Below are 23,828 nucleotides of genomic sequence, written 5' to 3'. Positions count from 1 at the left end.
GTCCACATGCTGCTGGTAACTGATGCTCATTGTTCATGTGCAGTCCTGGCCTCATCTGAACTGCACTTGGGCAAAGAGTCCTGTGCAGAGCAGGATTCAAAGTGGAACCAAAACCAAAGGAGTGGGTCCCAGCACTCAGTCTGGTTCCTGCATTTGGTTCCTGCCTCCCAGCCTGGGCCGCTCCACCCACTGCTCATGACACGTCCTGAAATAACAACTCTATAAGCATGCTAAAAGGGATTTTTTAAATTTAAAAAATGCGGAAAAATGTAAATTTGGGGCTCTAGGAATGGGTTGGGGTGAATGTTTATTCCTGATAAACAGTTTTTTGAAAGGCTGGAATTTGGCAGTATCCATCCAAAGTTGTGTTTTAAAAGTGGGACCTATGTCACAACTTGTTGTCATGGGGATGCCAGAAATATCCTTCCTGAAAGTGTCTGGCATTCAGTAGTGCTTGTGTGTGCCATGGACTGATATAAAAGCAGCAGGGAAAAGAAGGGTCAACAGAAACCCTGCAGTCAATATTGTTAATATTGGATGTTCCTCTTGAAGCCAGCCATTTCCAAAAGCAGCGGCGCTGTACAGAGCGCTTTTTACCTTTACTTGCCAGACTTGAATTAGCAATCTTCTCAGGATTTGCAAACAAGAAACATCGGCTGAACTCAGGGGCCTGTCCAGGTGAACAGGATCTGGGAGTATGTGCAAAGCATGCACTGCTTTCAGGTGGAAGCTGTGATTTCATTCGCCCATTGAAAATGTTTTCTGTGTCCTTTGAGCACAGAGGTGTGAGATGCATTCCCTGCAGAGTTCCCGTGCAGGTGTTGGTAGTGGTATCAGTGATAGCCCAAATTTTAGCTCATTTCAAACATGCCAGTGAGTTAATGAGCATTTCCAAATGAGCTCCTACAAGCAGGGCTCCCAGAGGAGTGAGTTCTGCTAGCTGCTGGGTGTGCTCTTCCCTCACACCTGTTGTTGGCTGCTGAGAGACAAAATGCTGAGCGGCAGACAGTGCTGTGCTCCAGCAGCTCCCCGCGGGTTCGCTGGGCTCACTGTGGGATGGATGATCTGCTGAGAGGTAAAGCTGCCACATCATTTTTACTGCTTGAGCTCAACCCTTCTGGGAGCTGATGCTCTGAGGGATGTCCTGCAAATCCAAACAAAACCCGTGTTTAAATAAGATTCCAGATGAAACCCTGAGACAGCAGGTAAGCATGCAGATGGGAAGGAGTGTTTTCTGGAGGCTCAGGCCCTTGCTGTAGCTCATTAGAGTCTGAGACTGCATCTGGTGATATGGATCTACAAGGTCTGTGTGTGTGTGGTGTAGGGAGGGGAAGCAGGGAGCATCCATGAATATTAATATTCCTCCAAATGCTTGTTTGTATGTAGACAGGTTCCCAGGGACGCTGCTACATCTTGTAGGTGTCAAGCCCTGAATAATTTGCCTCGTTCCTTTTTTTTCTTCTCCCAGATGCAAAGCTATTAAAAGGAAAAAAAAAACTGGAAGTGCATGCAGTTGGGTCCTGGGGCTGGCTCAGGAACACAGGAGGCAGTGTTCAGCCCTGCCGTAAGGAAACAAATATGCACATCTACGAGAGAATTCCAGATTTCACTCAGGAAACCAGCTCTCACTTGGAGCTTCCAAGCAGTTAGTGTAAATAACAGACAACTCGGCTTTTGAAAAATGCAAAGAAGCTCTGGACTGGCCCCTTCAAATGACAATAAGCGAGTTAATTAAAAAAAGAAAATGGACTCTTTTCCTTATGCAAATAAGGGACTCCAGTTAAATCCCGGGAGCTGCAGCCAGCGGATGTGAGGTCAGAGCCCAACTTGTGCCCCTGGCCTGCACAGGGCTATCTTTAGCTTTTCCTAGAGGATGGTTTGGATAAGCCCAGCATGGAATGCAGCTGCTGGGTGGGCCTTTATTCCCTCATTTCATGCTAATTGTCACATTTGGCTGAGTGGTGGCTTTGAAGGCGCTGCCTTGTTTCAGACCAGCGCAGGGTGGCCGTCCCCAAGCCATGTGTGCTCACACTGCTGTGGCCCTGGCCTTGGGGAGCCTCGGGAGCCTTTTCCTTTTCCTTTCCACCATTCAGAGGTGTGTGAAAGGGAGTTTGCTAAATCAAGGGTCATGTCCTTTGGAACTGAAATCCCTTGATCTCTTTCACCTGTGGTTCAGCTCTCCCTGGGTTCCTGAGGGCACTCCTGAGGGTGTCCCCCTGGGGAGGCTGCCTGGCTTCCCCAGGGCTGGTGGAGCTGCCTGCACCCTTCCTGGGCCCGCCCAGGGGAGTTCTTTGGTGGTTATTTGCAGTACAGGAGCATCCAGACCCCTGCTGTGGTGAGAGAGACAGTCATGGGGGTGAGACCTGTGGGAAAAAGGGGCAGTGAGAGCTGGCAGTTCGGGTGTGATCCCAGAGGGCTTGGGCCAGCCTGCTCTAGGAAGAGGAGCTGAGTGACACAGGGAAGGATGTTCACTGACGGCAGAGCTGACTGGGAGCGCAAGGAGGTGCCAGCGCTGCCTGGGTGTGAGACTCGCTTTCTTTTAACCCCCCTGTGACAGCAGAAGGATCTTTTGGTACTGAATCAGAGGGTGAATCAGCAGTGAAACCTCAGGCTGGGAAATGCTTGAGTGCACGAAGGGGGGAAGTGCTGGAGCTGCCCGTGCTGAGAGCTGTCTGTGAGATATCCATCAGAACAGCAGTGGAGAGGCCAGTGCTTTGCTGGAGTATTGCAGTCTGTGTTGTGGATGCAATATGCAGAAATGGATGAACTCTGGATGCTGGCACAGCCTTGGGAGCAAAGCTTATCTCTGAGTTGCTTCATTCCTTGGAAAACACGTTTGCTGGGCTGATCCATCCCGTACCTGTTCTCTGTAAGGGCTCTCCCTCCCTGGGAGCCCACTGGAGGGTGGCAGGGCTGTTCCCTGCCATCCCAGTGTGGCAGAGGGCCAGCAGTGTGAGGTTTGCTGCCCTGAGCTCCTACCCAGCTCGCCTTGGCAGCTCAGGGAGAAGTTTGAGTGGTGCTGGGGCCATCTGCCTGGAGCCATTGCTGTGTCCTGGGCTCTGTGGCCCCACTGGCATCTGCAAGGGCAGGGAGAAAGCAGCCGAGCTGCTGGCCAGCATCCTGTGCCCCTCACAAAGGCAGGGCTGGACGCTGCTCACAGAAGCAGCTGCTGCTGCTGGTGATGCTCCTCTCCCGGGGCTGTTGGCTCTGCCCTGCCCTTTCCTCGAGCAGATTCCTGACCTCAGCCGGGCTGGCTGGAGCAGAGCAGCCGGTCCCCTCCTGCTGAAGCAGCAGGCAGCATTCCTGCTGATTTCCGTGGAAGAGCGTTTATTTGTGGGAGCAGCCCTCGCTGTTTCAGCGCTGTGCCCGCATCCCTGCCCGGTGAGGTCAGAGCCGCTGGAGCATCCCCGGCGTTGCCATGGGGACAGAGCCGGCGTGGGCAGAGCGGCGGGACAGTGCCTGCATTGTGCCTCCGCGGCTCCCGCAGCCCCGAGCCGGGCCCGTGAGTCAGGCCCAGCCTCTCCCGGCACGGCACGGCTCGGGGCAGGGCAGGGTTTGTGTGCCGCCGTGCCCACGGGCCCTGCACTGACAGCTTGCCGTGCGGGGAGAGCAAATAAACATTGCTGCTGCACAGGAGCTGTGCGTGTTTGCTCGGGCTGTGTCCCGCTGCCAGGGGCAGGCTGGGGCTTGCTCTGTGTGTGTGTGAGCGTTGTTATTCACACCTGCGACGTGGGTCCTGCGGGAGGGGCAGTGCCAGGGCGAAAGTGCTCTTTGAAACGCAGTGTTTTAGGGGTAAGCTGGGAGAATGTGGGCAGTATGAAGCTCGGGTTTTGATGGGCTGTCACTGTGAGTAAAGGGTGTGTTCTTTATTCAGCAGACTTTTAAAATTACACGTGCACATACAAATACATTTGCTTTTCCCATACCCAACATGAGCCTCCTCCCGCTGGCTTTGTTGCTGTGTTGAGTTTTGGTTCTGTACCTGTTGTACCTGGCACAGATAATTCAGTTTAAGGTGTGGGGAGCAGCTTTAGCTGTGGGTGTGCTGCATGGGGAGCTGAAAGGCTCACCTGTTCCTTGAGGTGAAGCTGTTCAGCCTGGAGAGGTTTCTGCTCCTGGTGCACGAATCCTGCCTCGAGCCTGGCATCCAGCCTGGCTCTGCCTGGGGCTGGTTTTGCCCCCTGGTATCAGCTGGAAAGGGGGTGGTTGTCCCCAGAGCTGTGGGGACTTTGGGGCTGTGGGGGGTGTGTTTCTCTGCTTCTTGTGCAGACATGACGAGTTCTGTTCAAAGGGAATCTCAGCAGCAATCTCGAGGCTTGATGTGTCAGACCTGAGTGATGGGGATGACACACTGCTCCTGAGTGCCAAAGCTCTGAAATCAACAGCGCTAAAAATACGTTTGGCTCACAATTCAGTGACTCGTTGCTGTTTTCCTATCCCCAAACCAGCTGTGTGCTGGGATTAAAAGCCAGAGGGAACCTTAAGAAATGTGCAAGCTGGACTGTCGTGTGCAGCTCCCCTCCTGTCCCAGCCATTCTGTGTGTTGGTTTGTTTGCTCGGCTCTTGGGGTTTCCCACTGAACACAAAGGCTCAGCAGTTCCTAAAAACAGAACAGAACAGAAGCCCGCTGAAAATAAATCAAAATCTCTCTGCATGTAGAAGTTTCACTGGGAACTTCTGCTACTTTTGCAGAAAGCACATCAGCTCCTGCCTGGTGTTCTGTGTGGTATTTTCTCATGGGAATTGCTGTCTGATGTCATGTAGGAGTCAGACAAAATGCTGGAGCAGTAATTTAAATATTTAAATGAAACCCTCTGCCTGTGACATGCCCTGATCTGTGCCCAGAGTGAGCAGATAGGGTGAATTAATCCCAAATTGTGGAGCTGTTTCAGGTATTTCCTGCTGGATACACTGAAATCTTTAAAAGCATATACAAATCCAGATAATGTTTTGCACAATTTTGTGTCATGACAAATATTCTTCAGTTCCAGGGGCTGATGTCCATGGGAATGCCTGCCATGGCTCTGCTCTCTGGGATGCCACTGCCATTGCACACCCTCAGGTGCTGGGACCAGACTGGAGCTGGGCTCTGCAGGGCTGGTGGGAGTTCTGTGTTCCCTGGAAGCATCCCTGTGCTCTGCAACCTGGGCAGAGTTTGCCAAACGGGAATCTCTGCAAATTGAGGATTTTTGGTACCAGCAGAGAGAGAGTTCTACTGAACACTTACTTGTTATTGTGTATTTTATAATCCCTGGCTGAAAATGTTCCCTGGGCTGAAATTGGAATGTGATTGCCCTTAACCACAGGGCTGGATTCTTTCTCCCTCTCTCTTCTCTAACAAATATTTGTGAATGTGTCTTCTGACTCACGTGAAACCTGTCACCAAACTTGCTGTCATGATACAGAGCCAAACAAATCATCACACAGAACTGACTTTTCAATTTAAGAGTTTGAGCTCAGCTTTGGTTCATGAAGCCTTTTCTGGCTGGGTTTGGCTGTGTAAGGAAGGTGTTTCTCCCTTCTCCAAAAGCTGTTCCTCAACGTTTGGTTTTATGTAGACCCGTTTGGAAGCGATTTTGTGATGTGCTGGTCTCAGTGCAGCTCCTGGTTGGCAAAATGTGACCAAAGTCACAGCCCCAGGGTGTCACTAAGGGGTGTCCTTGGCAGGAGGCTGTGGACAGAGGGGCTGACATGCTGCTGACCTGCCCAGGGGATCCCTCAGGTGAGGCTCAGGCAGCAGGAGCCTGGCTGGAGGTGTTTGCAGTGCTTCTGTCCATGCTGCACCTGCCCTGAGCACTTGAGCTTCCCTGGCTCTTAATCCAGTACTTCTCACAGGCATTAACTGCAGTGAAAAAGAATGAAACAATAAGCTAATATCAGATCACAACCAGTTTATAAATATGCATTTTTTAATCCATGATTGCTCAGCTTCTGTAACAATATTTACAGTCTTAAAGAGACCCTTCTTTTTCCAGAAGAACCGACTCCACATAAAACCAACAGCCCACCCTCTGGAGTTACATACGCTCATGATGTCTTGGACTGTGGCCTCAAGCCATGCCCCCTGCCTTTTCCTAGCCTTCCTGCAGATCCCATGGGCAGATATGGACAGCCAGATAGCATAGGGCCAACACCTACTCACCCTGCCAACGCTGCAGGGGCCTCTGCTCCGAGCCCTAGGATTGAAATAACTCCATATCATGAACTGATTCATTCGGGGGGTCCCTTCCGCAGCAGAGACACAGATGTTCTGTTGGCAGAACATCAGCCAAACTCAGCCACCACTAGCCCGAGGGTTACCCTGCCTGTCCCTGGCTTTGAGGGCTACAGAGAACCACTGTGTCTGAGCCCAGCTAGTAGCGGCTCCTCTGCAAGTTTCATTTCAGAGACAAATGTATCTCCTTGCACGTCTCCATGTGTTTCACCAAATAATGGTCCTAGTGATGACCTTTGTCCACAGTTTCAAAACATCCATACTCATTATTCTCCTAGAACCTCTCCAATAATGTCACCACGAACAAGCACCACGGAGGAAGCCTGCTTGGGACGCCACTCACCATCTCCCTGTCCCAACTCAAGGTCCTCGTCGCCAGGTGCAAAGCGGAGGTTCTCTTGCACCGGGCTCTACAGCGCCCAGCTGCCCTGCTCCTCGCCCCGGCAGTCACGGAGCCCCTCTCCACAGCCCTCTCCTCGCCTCCCCCCGAGAGAAGACACCTCTGCAGTCACTTACACGCAGCTGGCCAGCGCTGCCCTTCCCATGGATGCTATGAGCAGCCTTCCCACGGATCCTTCCTGCGGCGTCCCCACGAAGATCTGGAAAACCAGCCCCGATCCTTCGCCCATGTCTTCCCACAAAAACAGCATTCCGTGTCACGTCTTTCAGACTGTCGACTTCCACGGGCCTTGTGAGCAGGAGGACAGGAGAAACTCGGCCCCAGAATCCATTCTGTTGGTTCCTCCATCCTGGACAAAGCAGCTGGTGCCTGCAATACCAATCTGCAGGTATGTAATCCTTCCTGTGGGTGTGTTTGCCATGTTTTTTCATGGTTTGGTGTCCTCTGTCATGGCTGATGATCCCTAGGGAGTGTTTTCTTGGGCAGGCCAGAGCTGAGTGCTCAGGGACAGCACTGGTTAATGGGAGCCTGGTCCATTAGGATTCTGAGATGAAAAGGTCAGGGCTTTGAAGAAACATCACCAAAGAGGTTCATTGATAGCACAGTACACTATAAATTCAAATTTCCAAATGATTTGTCTAAATAGCAGATTGCAGACAGCCTTTGACAAAGGCTGAACACTCTGGTGCTATCCTGCTGCTCTTAAAATTTGTAAAGTCACTTACAAATTTCCACTAAGGATGAAAATGCTTTAAACAATGCCTGATTCCAAAGAGAGCTCACTGCTCCAGGTCAGACTGAGCATTCGGTCAACTCTGGTGACTTAGTGTTGGTTGTTGATTGTCAGTTGTCCCTTAGCCCAAATCTCAGCCCTCCATTGTCTGGCTCTGTGGCATCTGCCAGGACCGAGGGTGCCAGGTGTGTGACTCTGCTCGCAGTCCCTGCTGGCACCCTGTCAGTGCCATCCTGCTGGCACTGAGGCTGTCCCAGGGTGTTCCTGACCTGCTGAACACAAACTGTGAGTGAAAGAGCACAGGCTGTGACTTCCTTGGCTTGTCTGACCAGTTCTGGCAGCAGCCTGTGCTCACAAAGTGAGAGTGGTTTAAAATCCAGTGCAGGCTTTAGTTGTACCTTGCAGTATATTAATCTCATGTCATAAACCCTTATGTATTTTCATAACAGGAAAACTAGTACCAGGTAAGAATATTTAGCATTTTATTGATGTGCATTTTAATATTTATGGAAATCTTACAACTGTTAATATTTACACAACTGGTAGGCAGTGGCAAATGGAGTTAATATTTCACAATACCTATGCTGTGATCCAAGTTGGAGACACATAGCAAAAGCTAGATAAAAGAGGGGGATCTTTGAATAAACAAAAGCTAGGTAAGAGAGGAGGATCTCTGAAGAAACAAAAGCTAGGTAAAAGAGGAAGGTCTTTGAAAAAACAAAAGCTAGGTAAAAGAGGGGGGTCTTTGGAAAAATGTAACTTCTACAGATATTTCTGTTTAAGAAACAGAAATATCTTACTCTCTTCTGCAAGGAGATGGGCCCGCAGAAATTGTCTTCTCAGCAGAGCTTGCAGTCAGGTGTGAGCAGTTCAGCAGAATCGCATGGCAGTTCAAGCAGACTCCTGAACGTTTCAGGTGGGGCGCTGGGGGGAAGGAGGGAGCACGCTTTGAGACATGAGGTTCTCAGGAGTCTCCCTGGTGGTGTGTGTGTCTCTCTGTGTCCCAGCTTGCCCGTGCAGTCCCTGCCTCCCCTGGAGTGGCCCCTGTGCAGCCAGTCTGGCCCCTACGAGCTGCGCATCGAGGTGCAGCCCAAGCCCCACCACCGCGCGCACTACGAGACCGAGGGCAGCCGCGGCGCCGTCAAGGCTCCCACCGGGGGCCACCCCGTGGTCCAGGTAAGGCTCTGGGGGTCTCCTGGAGGAAAAGGGGGGGCAAATTCATCTCTGAGATGTTCACTGGGGGCTGTGCCTGAAAGAGGAGCGCCCTGTGAGCTTTGGGATGTGCTTAAAGGGTGTGAGCTGGGCCGCAGTGAAGTCCAGGACTTTGGGAAGGTTGGTTCAGATTGGCTTCTGAAAGCTCAGAAATGTGGGCAATGTATTTGCTGTTTTTTCTGGGCTGTATAAACCTCGTGTGATCCTCTGTCATGACTGTCATGAGGTGCCTGGGAAGTCACTGCTGAAACAAGTGAGCAAAATTCAGGCTGCCAGTGGTGGAGAGAACGAGTTCGTCCCTTTGCTGACCTGAGAGCTGAATGAGCTGAACCCTTCTTCTGTTTGGAGTGTGAACAGCTTTTCCTTCACCTTTCAAAGGGTGGTATAAAATACTGGCTGAGTAGCTGCAGTGTAGCCAAGTGGGGGCACATCAGTCATTTCCCTCATTTCCCCTGTTTTCAGCCCATGTTTCCTGAAGGAAAGCCAAAGCCAGGCTGGGGTCAGGGCTGTGCTGTGTCACTGGGAGAGTGCTGGAATGATGTGTGGAAGCTGAACAGGTCAGCCACAGCTTCAGCCTTCACTAAACAAAGTTGGCTGCATCCCACAGATGTTCCTGACACACTCAGGGCTTGCAGGAACCAGGAAAACATTAACATTTATGTGTAATTTCAAGCATGTGATCAATACCACTAATTTCACTGGGTTGATTTGTGCTTAACTTCAAGCATATGTTCAGTATTCCCCTGCAGGCTCACCCCCTTTTAAAATCAAGCCATAAATTGTTAAATCAATGAATTTGTTTGCTTTGATGGAGCTGGACTTACATGTATGGCCTGGGTATTTGAGTAAAGGGTGCAGGGTAATAATAAACAGCAGTCCCATTTGCCATACCTCAGTTAATGCAGGCTTTTTGGTTTGGGTCTGACAAGCTCACAGCCTCCTGTGGTGTGTTTGAAGCTGCCTGGAAGCAGGAATGATACCAATCAGCACTTGCTCCTTTCTCAGTTTGCTGGCAACTACAGTATCACTTACCCTCCCCAGGTATTCCTATCAACAGGGTCCTTATTGCAGCAAAGGAGTTTCTTGTGACATGGGGAAATAGAATTTGTTTCCTTCCTGCAATCAATATCAATCAAAGAGGCATTTATATTTTCTGTTGAGGACAGGAACCAATATTGCTAGTTTTATCATAATTTGCCATCAAGCTTCAGGATCTAAAACTATAAATTCAAATGTCCACTTGAGTTCCCTGAGCAGATGTGCCTCTGCACAGCTGGGCCTGCATCTGGGGAAAATATGGACAGTTTCTTTCTGAAGGTTTCTTGTAAAGCTGGAAGTATTTGTTGAATTTGTGTTCACTTGAACATAACCAGGTTCATATGTATGCCAAGTAATGAGATAGTTGCACCTGTATGGTTTATGACATCTCAGACTGGGGGAGGCTAGTAAAATCCAAAGTTTTCATGTCAGAAGTTTTTTGGCTTCAGGGGATCTTTCTTTTTTTCCCTCTCTTTCTTTCCCCTCTGTGAAGTTTAACTTTTGTCTTCTTGTTAGATGTAAACAGAGTATTTTCTAAAATACAATCTCTTTTGAAACAAATCTGATTTTTAAAAAAGCCTTCAATTAACCCCACGTGACTAATTACCCAGCTGAACCTGCTGGCAGAAGAGATCTTGGCTGGTTTTTGCAGCACGGTGCTGCCCTGCAATATTTATTTTTTGGAAAACGCATTTTGCATGCAGATTTCTTCTTTTGGGTGCTCTGAAGCTACAGACCAGCAGATCTCATATCCTCCAAGCCGTATCTTGTGGTTTATCTTTCTGATGCTGCTTCCTCTTGTTCACGTGTCACGCCTCGAGTTTGTGCTCCAGGCTCTGCACCAGTGGTGCACTGCAAGCATGGCAGGAGAAGGGCCTGGTGGTCAAAGCCCCAGGGAAGCTGGACAGGGGGGTGGGACATTGGCTGTGCCAGGAGGAGGGTGAGAAGCCCTGCAGGCCGTGGAATGTTCACATGTCTGATTTCAGGGCCGTGTAGAGTCCCATGGAGGAGCACAGGCTCCCAGCTCAGGTGTTTGGGTCACTCCTGGGAGGAGTTTATTGTAGGGAAGCTCAGCTTTTAGGGGTGTGAGTATCCCCTGGGTGTTAAGGTGCTGAGAATAGCCAGGAGATGCTTTGGAGCTAGGAAAAAGCTGAAGTTTCCATGCTCCTTCCATCCTGCAGGTCCCCCCGGTCACTGAGATCACAGAGGAGGGGGAGGCACATTTGGTTCCCAGCTCTTTTTCCCAAAGCTGCTTATTTGTACCCAGCTGCTCCAGTCAAGGCTGTGCAAGAGCCTGTCCATTGGGAAAGGCAGTGGCTGCTCCAGTGCAAAGAGCTTGGGATAGAGGTGGCAGAGCAAGCACACCCTGGAGTGGAATGGCACAGGTTAAATACCCACTGTTTACCTTGGTACAACATCCAAATGCAGAGCAGGGCTGCAGAGCCCCAGTGCTCAGGTGAGGGCAGGGGCAGGCACAGGGACCCCCAGCCCCTCCAGCCCTCTGTGCCAGGCTCCCCTTGCTTCTCCTCTCCCGAGCAGGAAAGCTGTGCAGAGAGGGGCTCCTGTTCAGCACAGCCAGCCCAACGTTCCCCTGGGTTTAACTTTAAAAATTATGGTGGCTTTCACTGCCTCTTTTTATTTTTCTTATTAAAAAGAAGCTGGAATGGCAGAGTTGTTAGTGGAGCTCACAGGAGCTGCTTTACAATAACAAACGTATGTTCCACTTTCCTTTTATATTTGAATTTTGCTGTCTGTGTTTTCTTGTGGTTTCGCAGTCAAAGGAGACATTGTTTCTTAGCCTGGGCTTCCCATGGGGCTCTGACTTTCAACTGTATGCGACTTCCAACATTCAGCTAATTCATTGGTGTGTTAGTGAAACCAGAGCCTTTGATGGAAACTCAAAACCAAATCACAGCTCATGGGGTGATTCGCACTCTCACACGTGGGGCCGGGCTGGAGCTGAGCTGCTGAAACCCTGTCAGCCCTCCCTGCTGCCCAGGGCACATCCCAGCAGCTGAGCTTGTCCTTTCCCCACCTTTCCCAGGCCCCTGTGCAGGGAAGGGCAAGGCCAGGCTGTGCTGGGGCTGGCTGGTGCTTTGTGCCACCGCTCGCCTGGGCTGGAGCTGGGCTTGGCTCCTGCGGGGGTTTTGGTGTGACAAAGCACCTGCACCTTTCACACCTGATTTACTGCAGGGCTACAGGGCTTGTTTGCACAGTGGGGTCCTTGCAGGGGCCTCTTGAGCTTTGAGCTCTGGGTCCTGGTTTTATTTACTGCTGTTCCACATGCTGCTGCAGGGATTGATGTGCAGCGGCCAAACCAGAGATCTCAGCTGCATCTGGGAAATTCTCTTCAGAACCAATATGCCATCAAATGGGAGGGTAGGTCAGCAGCCCCTGTGCTGTGCTGCAAGCATGGCTGTAATTCTGAGTGGAGGTGAATGAAAAGCTCTCACTGAAACTTTTGAGCCTAATTGAGAATACGTTGCTTTTGATGGAGAGGAGTTTTGGCAGAGGTGAGGGGAAGCAGCGTGTACCAGCTGGTTTGAGGGGGAGGCCTGTGCAGGTTTTGTGGGTCACAAGTACTCCTGGAAGAGGCAGAAGCAAGATAAAGTTATTATTTCCTGTAGGTTCTCACTGCAGGACTGTGCATGGGAGGTCAGTGTGCTGTAAAGCAAAGCTGGAATTTCAGATGTGGGCACTTCCAGCATAGAACTCACCCCATCCAGAGCCTGCTGGAGGAGGAGTTCACTCAGGGTGGGCAGTGTCCTGTAAACTCCCACCAGAGCTCTCTGCTCGTGGGCTTCCCTGCCCAGCTGAGCCTCCAGTTCTCCCTTGCCCTCTCAAGACTGATGTCTGTGCAGTTGGAAGTGCCCTTGTCACCATGGCTGCTGTCAAGCTTTGTGGCACACCAGGGTGGCACAGGGGGATGCTCCTGGGGAAGGATGAGCTGAGTGTGGCAGGGGAAGGTGAGGCTTTAGAAAAGCCCTGCTTTGCCACCCTCTGCTCTGCTCCAGCTGGGCTGGGGCTGTTCCACAGTGCCTCTGACAGCTGGCAAGGGTCCAGCTGTGCTAACTGGTGCCAGAGCCCCGTGCTGAGGGACTCCCCCAGTGTGATTCTGTCAAAAGCATCAAATTTTCACCCTCTGGTTTCCTGGTGGCACAGTGAGTTCTGTCGTGCTGGGGAGGTTTAGCTCCTTTGTCATGAGTGTGCATGGAAGTGCTTTAATGGCACAGTTGGTTTTCTTAGCCAGCTGTGAAAAATGAGAGCTCCAAATCCTCCTCCCTGCACACGGACTGATGCATTGTGCCTCTTCTTTTTAACTGTCGTCTGAGATAGCCAAAGTATCCTGAAAACAGGAGCAGCTCTTCACAGGGGCAGGGAAACTGGAGCCCAGAGAGGAAACAACTTGCTTACATTGTGGCGTGAGGTCAGTCAGGAGCAAAGCCTCCTGACTGCTTTCTCCAGGGGCTGCTGTCTCTGTCCCAGACAGAGACATTAATTATTATTATATGAACCCCATCTGAAAGCAGAAATCCCAGTAAGACACTGGGAGCCTGGTTGTCGTTTACTGTAAGGGACAGCAGAGCAAGTGAGATTCAGCCCTTGGAATTTTGACTTAAGCTGTCACCAAAATAAGAAACACTTAAAACTGAGTATCAAAAAATTATAATTTAGCAGAATCAGATGTTCAAAGGATTGTCTACAGAGGCTTTTTTAGACAGCTTTGGTAGGGAGCAAAAGGAGCTAAGGCAAAGATTTCCTTCTGGTTTGCGTTCTTTTGCAGTGTCCCAAGTACATTAAATTGAACAAAACCATGTGAGAAGATTGGGCTTTGTTGCTCAATGTCAGCTCTAAGTGAAGCAGGCAGAGGAGCTGCTACATGATACAGTGGCTGGACGAGGTCTTTGTTGAATTCCTGACAGTTATTGATATGCCACTCTCCCTGAGACAATGCAGTGACATTTTCCATCTCGCTACGAGTATTGTTGAGCAAAGACCTCCCCAAGAAAATCCTTGTGGTCAGCGGGTATTAATGATGGGGATTAACAATCCAAATCCGAGGCTGGAGCTGTTTGCAGCAGGAAGGGGGGACAGAAACGGGGCTGTTGGCCCAGGACATCATCTCGGAGGGTCTGAAAGGCTCGGGGAGAGCGCTGGGGCTGGCTGGCCGTGCCGGAGCGGAGCAGGGCGGCTGGCCGGGCAGCCCCGCTTATCTCGGGCACGGCAGCAGGAAGGGAGCCCCGGGAGGAAGCGATTTCTCACGGCTTTGTGCTCGCTTCTCGTTAAACGCTGCTCGCCCGGCTCTGTTCTCCCGCCTGTCGCTGCCGGCCGGGATGGGTGTGAATGACCGAGCTGACCACACACATGCACATCCCCAGTGACTTCCAGGGGACAGCCGGAGATCCACAGTCACGGACCAAAGCCCGGCTTACCCTGAGCTCAGAGACCGGCGAGCCGAGTGCTTTCGAGCAGATAAAACCCCCAAGCCTAGAGAATCCATTCCCCACGTTTATACTTCCCTCCTGGCCGCGGCTTGCCTTGTCTAGACAGGAGAGTGCTTTAAAGATGCAGCTTTGTCCATCCCAGGGAGAAAGACCGACAGGCAGAGCTCTGTTGGGGTGAAAGGGAAATAAATGACTCCCTTGTACTCTCTGAGCTCCCCACAGGCTCTTACTGGGGCTCTTCAAGCACACCAGTACCAGTTGCAGATGCTGCTGCTCTCGTCGTGCAAAGCCCAGCACTGCACGGAGCATTTTGGTGTGCAGCAGCCAAACCAGAAATCCCCAAGAAAATTTGGCTCTGCAGCCCAGCAGTGAAAAGGCAAAGCTTGCAATACTGCTGGGAACTGAGGTGCTGCAGCTGCTGAGAGGTGCCAGTTTGGGGTGCTGGCAGGACAGGGTCAGCATTCCCTGTCAGCATTCCCTGCAGCAGGGCAGGATGGGGTCAGCATCCCCTGCAGCAGGGCACATGGCACCACGGGTTTCTCACTGGGCTTTGGCTACTCACCCTCCGCAGGACCTGAGAAATCACTGCCCCTCTCTGGCCTGGCTTCTGGGTAAGAATAAAAAAAGTTATTTATTTTCTATGAATCTCTCTTTTTCCTGCTAATAATGTAATTCTATATAAATTATAATAATATTTAAATTCAAGAAAGCGTATCCCAGATTGAATGATCTAAATTTCAAAATTGCACTGATTTCCCCCTGTGTAGGTATGTTGTTATCTACAGGTGATCACCTACAGAATCTTTAAAGAATTTGCCTTGCTTTCTGATCTGCTGTCAGTGTATCCCTTGATTCCAGCACAACTGAGCAGTGTTGCAGCCTGTGCAGAGCTCTGCTCTTCGTGCAGCCCAGCACTGACCCTGTGTTTCACATCCCCCCAGCCAGGGGCACTGCCTGCTGCTTGGGTGCAGGGTTTGGGTCATCTCTGCACTGGGCAGGGAATGGTTTAGAAGGGAATTAACACCTGGGCTTTACGTTCTGTGTATTCGGAGCTGGGGTCTCAGTTTGTGAGGAGATCTGAATTTTGGAGCGGAGCAGGAGAAGTGTTTCATGTGCCTGATGTGTGCTCCCGATGGCTGCAGTGCCAGGGCCATCACGGGGTGGTGTTGGGTGTGTAACTGAACGAACTCAGCAGCTAAGGGCACATCTGCTCGTTTTTGCATGCAGAATTGCACAGGTGCCTTCTGCAAATGGCACTCAAATCTCCTCCTTTCCCAAATTTGACTGGTATTGATCCATAGATGGAGTGCAGAATGAATTTGATTTCTGCAGAGGTGAGATGATGCTTTTAATCGTACCACACATTTCCATTTTGTTTAGAAACCCAATCATAGCAGCAAACCAAAAACAAGAAAAGTCTCCTTGTTTTTGGAATGATGTTATTTGTTTATCTGCCCAAGTGCTTTGCATTTCCTCAGGTCAGAGACCAGCCCATGTCTGGCTGTGTTAATATTGTAAGAGTTAGGCAAAAGCAAAGTTTAAGAAAAATCTTTCAACTGAAAGAAATAGGATCTTAAAGTCCCAAAATAGAGTATGGAAAGGTACACATCATGTCTGGCTTCTCTTTCCCCTTGTGGCAAATGTGACTCAAAAGAGTTGGGTTTTTTCCAACTCGATCTGTATACAGTTTGGGGGAGTTTTTATTGTGAATAGGTCACCTTATAATGCACAAAAATATTTCCTCCCAGAGTTCTGTATTCATAAATCTTTCTTGATCCTCGCTCTCTTGAAACTGAAATCCAGATGATTTTGTTTTCTTCATGGAAAGAGGAGTGAGAGAGTGAAGGCACACCTTGGTGTGGGGCTGGTGCTCCCCTGGAAGGCCTGGGAGGGAGCAGCTCTGATGAGCAGAACAACACTGAAACACAGAGATTTTGGAGCAGCTTGGTTGTTGCTAAGGGAGGAAAAATGAATCTCAAAGTCAGTATTTTAAAAAGCATTTTAAATCTTCACTTCTCAAAGTTTGTTTAAGGGTCAAATTTATTCCACCTTTGCTTCTCCAAAGAAAAGATTGGCGCTTTGGTTAAATATTAAAGCAGCTGCCTGGTGTAGTGGAGGTGAGTGTTTATTGACAGTGACAATCCTCAGCAGTTCAGTTTTAAGAAGAGACATGTCTCAAGCATAGCTTTGATGGGTTCTTTCATTTTAGCTCACAGAATTTTCTCTACACAAAAGCAGCACAGATACACTGTCCCTGCTGAGCAGGGGGAGCAGCACTGTTCCCTGGTGCTGGGAAAGAGAGAGCTGCTGTGACATGACCAGAGCTGTGCTAAATTGGTGGTGAAGATGAGTGTAAAACTCTGATTTTCAAGTTCCTGGAGTGTTTCTGTGAGCTGTTCATCTCCGGTTTTTTATTCCTTAGTCATCCTGCTGTGTTCATAGCAAGTGAAAGGTAGATGGAAATGGTTATGGTAAATGATCACCTATATTAGCCCTCAAAATGCAGTCAATTAGCTCAAGGACAAGCCCTTTTAAATGGGGACACTTGACTCTTTTACATATATTTTTTCTCTTTGTATTTGCATTTTATAATGCTCTTATGATTTTACAATTACGTCATCCCAGAGCATTGCCATAATACCATAAATTACAAAAAAAGAAAGTAATTTTCTTCCACTGACCAAACTGATTTAAAATCTGGTTCTGTGGAGGATCAGGAGGCCTTTTACTATGTGTTTTATGCCCCTGGGCCAGCAGATAATACAGACAGTGCCATATGAACAGGGAATCAATTCCTCTCTTCTTTAAGTCTGTATGCATTTATACAACACACACCCACAGACATGCACATTATTGGACAACCATGAGCAGTTTTGTCTTGGTAACTCATCCTGTACATGAGCAAACACCACTTAAAATTACTTTTAAAGGTGGCCAGTATGAAACCCTGTGTATGTAGCCAGTTCTGTTACAGCTGCTACTGACTGTGCTCACTGGGGGCAGATTTTCTTTTGTAATTTATTATCTGCTTTCTTCCCTTTCAGTCTCCCACCCATAACTCTGGGATTTTGTTCTGCCAGGACAGAGGGGAGAGCAAAAGCTGCTTTGCTGTCACTGTAATAACCCCTCCTGTCCAAAGGATGCTCTCCTTGTTGTAGCTGGCTCCACCAGGAATTCCTCTGTCAGGCATGACAATAAACACACTCAGTGCTCAAAAACTGCTCTTCCCTCACCCCTTGTGCAGACAGGATGGCTTTTGGTGATCCAAGGGCTTTGCACTGAAGGCCAGGGAAGGCTGGATTTTGAAAGCCCTGTGCTTAGGGTGAGTTTTTGTGTGGCTCCCAGTGGATCTGGGCTGTGGATCAGCAGGGGCTGACTCCTCCATCAGTGCCTGTTCCCAGCAGATCTGTCATTTTGGCCTCTGTTGCCTTTCATCTCCCATCTGCTTTATGCATTTCTAAATGTGCCCGTGGCTGCTGCTGTATTTCTCACATTCCTGGCCGTGCTGTGTCTCCAGTACCAGCCCTGGTGCTCTGAGCCCGGCTCCCTGCTCCTCCCGTGGCTCCCAGAGGCAGCTGAAGGTTTGCACAGCGCCTCGTGCCCCATTCCCCTCCTGCCCATCTCCAGAACGCGGGTGCCAGTGAGGTGTGGGGTAGTCTGGGCTGGGCTCTGCAGTTTGCTCTACAAAACCAGGGCCTGGTGCCTTCAGTGGAGCTATTCCTGGAGCTGTTCAGGCCAGGGCAGGCTGCTCACTCAGCCCTGCCTGGGGGTCTCTGGGGCACAGCCCCTGGCTTTGTTGCCTCCAGAATGTGTGCTGGATGAGGAGTGGTGGCTCTGGAGAGTGAGTGTCACTTACATCTGCCACACTGGAGGGAGGCTGCCAGCACTGCATTGATGCTGCATGTGGTCCCCTTCCAGGGGGGAATTAATCCTTCTGTGCAAGGATACCTCCTGCTGACTGGTGAAAAGAAAAAAAAAAAAGGAAAAAAACCCCTGGTTTGGCCATGAATACCATTAGCTTAATCTTCCTTTTCTCTGATCTTCCAGTACTATTTGCTTTGTATGGCTTCATCAAGGTTTTGTATGTGGACAGAGTAATTGAAAACAAATTTAGCATGCCTCAGACCATAAAGTTCCCTTTCAGCTCTATCCCTGGCTATGTGGTAGATAAATGTCTGGTTCTCATTTTTGGTTATGTGAGAAATTTAGAATGGTTTGATTCGTAATTTTGAACGTTAATAAGGAAGGAGAAATTTCCTTGTCTCCCGCTCTATGGAGGCATTCTGGTTTCCTTGCAGCAAATGGTGTTTATAAAAATAACAACAAAGAAGACAGAATAATGTGTGTCCTTGAGGCCTAGAAACCCCAGGCTCTAAGGTCAACTGAGACATCCTTGTGCTGCTCAGTCCCAGACCCAAAATGCCATCTCTGCCTGTACAGGTGGTGTTTTAATATAGCGCAAGAGGAGTGGTTGGAGGTGAACCTACAGCTGGGGGAAGGATGAGCTTCCAAGAGCAGTGCATCAGTGCAGATACCCACATTATCTGTACATGTCTGCAAACCTCCTTGGTTTCCTGAAGGCTTTGCAGGCCCAGTGTATGACAGCAGTTTCCATGTCTCGCCAGCTGCACGGGTACATGGAGAACAAGCCCCTGGGGCTGCAGATCTTCATTGGCACGGCGGACGAGCGCATCCTGAAGCCCCACGCCTTCTACCAGGTGCATCGCATCACCGGCAAAACCGTCACCACCACCAGCTACGAGAAGATCATTGGCAACACCAAGGTGCTGGAGATCCCCCTGGAACCCAAAAACAACATGAAAGCAACGTAAGTAGATTTCTTTTTGTTAGCAAGGTTGAGGTGGATGGAGTTGGCACCGAAGTTCTTTCTCTGTGGAAAGGAGTCACTTAAAACAATAGTGATGCTCTGGAGGGACTTCCAGCACGTTGGGGTGGTTTGTGAGGGCAAGACCCTTCTACAAAACCAGCTACAAGCACCTGGGTTAAAGCTGCTGGGAGAGTTCCCATCCAGCAGGTGACCACGCAGGCACTTCTGCTCTGTATTCCAGTTTCTGCAGTGACTGTGCTGTAATCACAGAATGGTTTGGGTTGGAAGGGCCCTTAAAGCCCATCCAGTGCCACCTCTGCCATGGCAGGGACGCCTTCCACTGTCCCAGGCTGCTCCAAGCCCTGTCCAGCCTGGCCTTGGACACTTCAGGGATGGGACATCCAGTGTCTGACTAATCCATCATGTCACAGTCAGAATGGGTTCATCGTGCACTCAGGAAAAGAAGACTCAAATCTCAGGTCCTTGTGCTGCAGGGACACAGTGAGGAGCAGGGGCGGGATGCATTTTACAACATTTGATGGAATACAAAGCATCTGTTCTGAACTCAGTCAAGTGCTCTGGCCATGAGATCTCCTCTTGTAATAGGTTAACAGAAAAGCAAGTACAGGCACATCTTGTCTGTATTACTCCTTCCAGTTTTATGGAGGCAGAGGGATGAAGTGGGCACCAGTCTGAAAACTTCAGGCTTGAGTGTGTGCCAGGCATGAGAGTGATTGCTCTGCAGAGGGAAGAGCTGTATCTCCATCCTTCAGAGGAGCCTGACAAAATTGGCAGAGCAGTTATGTTTTTAAGCCCCCCTACTTAATTGCAAAATCCATATTCTTTCTTCATATTTTTTTAGAAAATATACCTCATTCCTAACAAGGAACCCTGGAATAATAAACCCCTGCACATATGCAAGGGCAAGGAACAGTGTGGGTGTAGGAAGCAGCTTGGGGCTTATACCTCCCCAAACGTGATTTTAATTCATATCAAGAGAAGAGAAATGATGTGTTTTTAGAACTGATATCAAAATGGGCTGGCAGTGCCTGTTTACTAGCAGTGCTCACTGCCTGCTCTGAGAACTATTGCTGAGCTTGACAAATAATTGTCACATTTTCCTAACACAGGCATGTTTGCTAGGTTACACTGGGCTCTGGAGAAGCTAAGCTGCATTTACACCAAATATTAAGTTGCAGTGCTGATTTAAGCAATCCTAATCCTTTCATTGCTGCTCAGCCCCATCCTGCTCCCTGCACCCTCCTTTTGTGCAGGGACACAGTGAATGGGAGAATGTTCCCAGGCAAGGCAAGAGCAGATATTCAATGTCCCCGGGCTTTGGAGGATGGCACAGTGACCTGGGCCAGGCTGTAGCAGTCAGGAGGAGACAGCACTCTGGTCCCTGCTTTGGAGCTGAATTCCACGTGCCTGGCTGGTGCAGGCAGTGGGGATTCTGTAACCAGCTGCCTGAGCTGCTGTGATTCCCCACGGGGCTGAGCTGCCCTGCCCAGGTGTGGGCAGGGAAGGGATGCTGGGCAGTGCCTGAGAGCTGGGCTGACGGAGGCTCCTGCCTTGGGGAGGGCTCTGCCTTCTGCTCTCCTGTGCTTAGCCCTGGGAAACAAGATTTGGGGTTTTAATGCTTGGAGAGCAGCTCTGCTGTGGCCAGAGAGCGGGGAGAGGTCCAGCAGCACCCCTCGTGTGCTGTGTGTCTGGGAATGTGTGGATCCCAAGCAGAGCACGTGCTTGGAGCTGCTGTGAGCCCCGGGGAGGGAGCAGGTGCCGGGCAGAGCAGTGAGCTGGGCTCTGTGTGTTGCAGCATCGACTGCGCGGGGATCCTGAAGCTGCGCAACGCGGACATCGAGCTGCGCAAGGGCGAGACCGACATCGGCCGCAAGAACACGCGGGTGCGCCTGGTGTTCCGCGTGCACATCCCCGAGCCCAGCGGCAGGGTCGTGTCCCTGCAGGCGGCCTCCAACCCCATCGAGTGCTGTGAGTATCCCTGCGCTGCTGCTGCTCTCCCGCCCTGCCTCCGGGCCGGCAGTCCCCGCTGCGCTCTGCCCCTGTGCCAGCCGTGCGTGCGGCTCTGCCCTCCCTGCAGCCACTCCCTGTCCTCAGACAGTTTGGGGGGCAGGTGGCTCTGCAAGGGGGCTTGTGAGGGCAGCAAGCTCCGTGCTGCAAGTCTGGGGGCTTCTGCAGAGTTCAATTATTAGTGCATTGCTGCTGGGTGCTGCTGGCTCTCCTAGGAGCCGTGTGGGGGTGTGTGTAGGGACACACCTGTGCTGTCCCTCTTGGTGAAGTGCGCAAGCTGTCTGCTTTCCTGGCTTTAGTTCAAGTGGAGGCACAATCAGAACTCATCCTCCACAAACTGGCAGGTGGCTGGAGGTTTGAATTCACTCTGGGCTGGCTCCAAGCACTGTGGCCAGTCCTGTGCCAAGGGAGTGACCAGAGTCCTCTGGTCTGAGCTGTGGCAGGAGCACAGCTGAAACGGAGGGACAGCTCTGATTCTGAGGTCAGGTGCATTCTGGTCATTGTTTTTTCTAGCTGTCAGTGCCAAGGGGTGCACAGCTCAGGAGGCTGAAGCACAGGTGCTTCTGGTATTCCCCTGAGGGACAGAAGAAAACTGGCAGTTTTGATTTCTGAAGTGCAAATCCCATAAATGTGTGAGCTCACAACCTGCACCTCCCACTCATTATAACTGACTGGATCCTGAGAAAGAGAGGCCTCTGATGAGGCCCCCCGTGTCACAGTCATTTCTGGAAGGGCTCTACCCACTTTACTGGTTCCTGTGCATCCTGTGATGCTTTTTGTTGTTAAATGGTGCCTTTTTGTGGTTTGGGGATTTCACAAATACATAATGAACAGTTTTCCTCTGCCTCTGCTGAATGACTCACCCCTTTAGCAGAACCTGTCTTGCCATAAGTCATGTGAAGAAAGCCACTGAGTCTCTCATGTGTGAGTTGTATTTATTGAGATGCAGACTTTACTTAAATACAGCTGCTTAGAATGAGAGGAGCCAGTTCTGGGTGGGAAATCAAACTGGCTGGTGAATTACTGATGGCAGCTTCTTAAAAAGCAGCCCAAATGAATAACCCAGGCAGGGCTGGGAGAGGATGATGGCTATGGATGATCTCTTGGCAGTGTTTCTGAGAAGGTACCAACTATCAGAACGTTTTAGCAGCTGAGTGAAGTGTCTGGGCACTGTGATGGGGAAGGGACAGCAGTGGGAGTAGCCACCACCTCTGTCCATAGGAAATTGTCCCGTTCCTCCGTGGGAGCAGATGGCTGGAACAATAGTGGCCTCCACCCCAAACGTGTCCCTGCTGGAACAAAGGTCCATTTGCTAAAGGAAGCACTCAGAGAGGAGCTCCTGGGTGGGGAAGCTCCAGGTGTAACTCCTACACCCTGCAGGCAGGAAAACAGCTCCAGCCCCGGGCAGGGGAGGCTGGCCCTGGATCCCACAGGGAGCCCCACAGATCACCCCCCACCTACTCAAATTCTCCTCAGGAAAAGCAAGCATGAGTAAGCCAGGCATTCCTGGGGCCCTTCCACAATGGCACGTTGTGTTTGTGCCCATCACTGCATTTCAAGCAGAAATCCAGGCATGGCTTGCAGAATAAATCACTTTTTTCTGAGCTGTATGCACACACCTAATTTGCCTGTGCAGTAAGTGCTGTGAGAGCCTTGGTTAAGATGCTGGGGCATTTATTCTGAGATGTCTTTGCATTGATGAGTCTTAGGGGTATTAAAATGCCAAGGGTGGAGATACCAGTATGAGTGGCTTATTGTTAGTGGGGGTTTTTTATAATTAAAGTATTAAAATATTGGCTGCATAGAAGACAGCAAAGCTCCTACAAGGAAAAAAAAAACCAAACGTATTTGATCCCCAAGGAAATAAAATGAGAAAGTTTTATTTTTGGAATAGTGGATATACAGGCAGTTTGGGGAGATGTGTTAAGGACTGTGCTTTTCTGCACTCAAGGGAGCAGGGAATGAAGTGATCTGGAGTACTAAGCCTCTGCCATTTAGTGTGTATGTTGCATATTTAGCACTGGTTTTACATTTCAGTAGCACTTCTATCTCAGCCTGGTTCTGGGAAGATAGTTAAAGACATCAGGGGGCTCAGCCAGCATTAGCAACGCAGCCTAGATCCCACTAGAGGTGGTAACCAGGTGTCCCAGCCAATCTGCACACCTTGCAGGGCTCCCAGGCAGTCCCAGGTAGGCTCAGGTGCCCTGCCAAGAAGGGGCCCTGGGGCTGGGGGATGTTTTCTTCTTGTCCCACCTTCTGTGCTGCTGGGATTCACTTTTTCCCCCGTTTTTTTCTGGTTTGTTTGGGTGTTTTTTGACATGGCCAGCTGAGAACCCTAATCCCAGGGCTCTCCTCAGGATCCCCCTGTCTGGTAGCAGAAAAGCTGTCCCTCTGGGGAAGCCTTGGTGAGCAGCAGCTCCAGGATCACAGCCCATTTCCCTTCCCAGGCTCCCCCAGCACCGTTGCTACCAACAGAGTATCCGAGCGCTCTCCTCCCCAGAAGCTGATCCCCAGGAATTCCCACCAGTGTCAGCAGATCATTAGCTGCAGTGAAGCAGGAACTGTGAAACAGCTGCTTTTCAGAGGGCTGTTTGATTCCACCTCATCTGTGTCACATTCAGCACTGACAGATTTTTGGAGGGGATTTCACAGGTTCAGAGCATCACCCCGAGTGAGCTCCTCCCCAGGAGCTGTGTGGGAGGACAGGGTGATGTGTGGTTAGATGATCACTTGTGCCTTAAAATGGACCTCAGACCCCAACAAGCCTGCACCATTCAGCAGCTTTTTTCTGCTGTTGCCTGTTGATTCATCCTGAAGCCACTGGGGAGGCACAGGCATTTGAAATCCCTCTGAGAATGGCTCAGGCAGGCGTGCGAGCCCACGCTGCTGTAGGTGTGTGCTGGAGAGGTGAGAGATCCCTTCTCCTGCTG

The 23,828-nt window shown here is 50.4% G+C and overlaps 1 protein-coding gene across 3 annotated transcripts in view; it reads left to right on the top strand.

Moving 5' to 3' along the window:
- The window catches only part of NFATC2 (nuclear factor of activated T cells 2), an 80,417-nt gene that overhangs the window by 8,869 nt on the left and 47,720 nt on the right, over window positions 1-23,828 (top strand). For 2 of the 3 annotated variants that reach the window (XM_030963470.1, XM_030963471.1), the window contains exons 2-5: window positions 5,976-7,002; window positions 8,355-8,523; window positions 18,668-18,870; window positions 20,687-20,859. In XM_030963470.1, the coding sequence (XP_030819330.1) occupies window positions 5,976-7,002; window positions 8,355-8,523; window positions 18,668-18,870; window positions 20,687-20,859 (1,572 nt within the window). The remainder of the gene's footprint in view (window positions 1-5,975; window positions 7,003-8,354; window positions 8,524-18,667; window positions 18,871-20,686; window positions 20,860-23,828) is intronic. The other variant, XM_030963472.1, reaches the window with a different exon arrangement.

This window comes from Camarhynchus parvulus, chromosome 20 (genome assembly GCF_901933205.1).
Source record: "Camarhynchus parvulus chromosome 20, STF_HiC, whole genome shotgun sequence".
NCBI lineage: Eukaryota > Metazoa > Chordata > Aves > Passeriformes > Thraupidae > Camarhynchus > Camarhynchus parvulus.
Note: the sequence above shows the minus strand (reverse complement) of the source record. Positions and strands in the feature narration are given on the sequence as shown.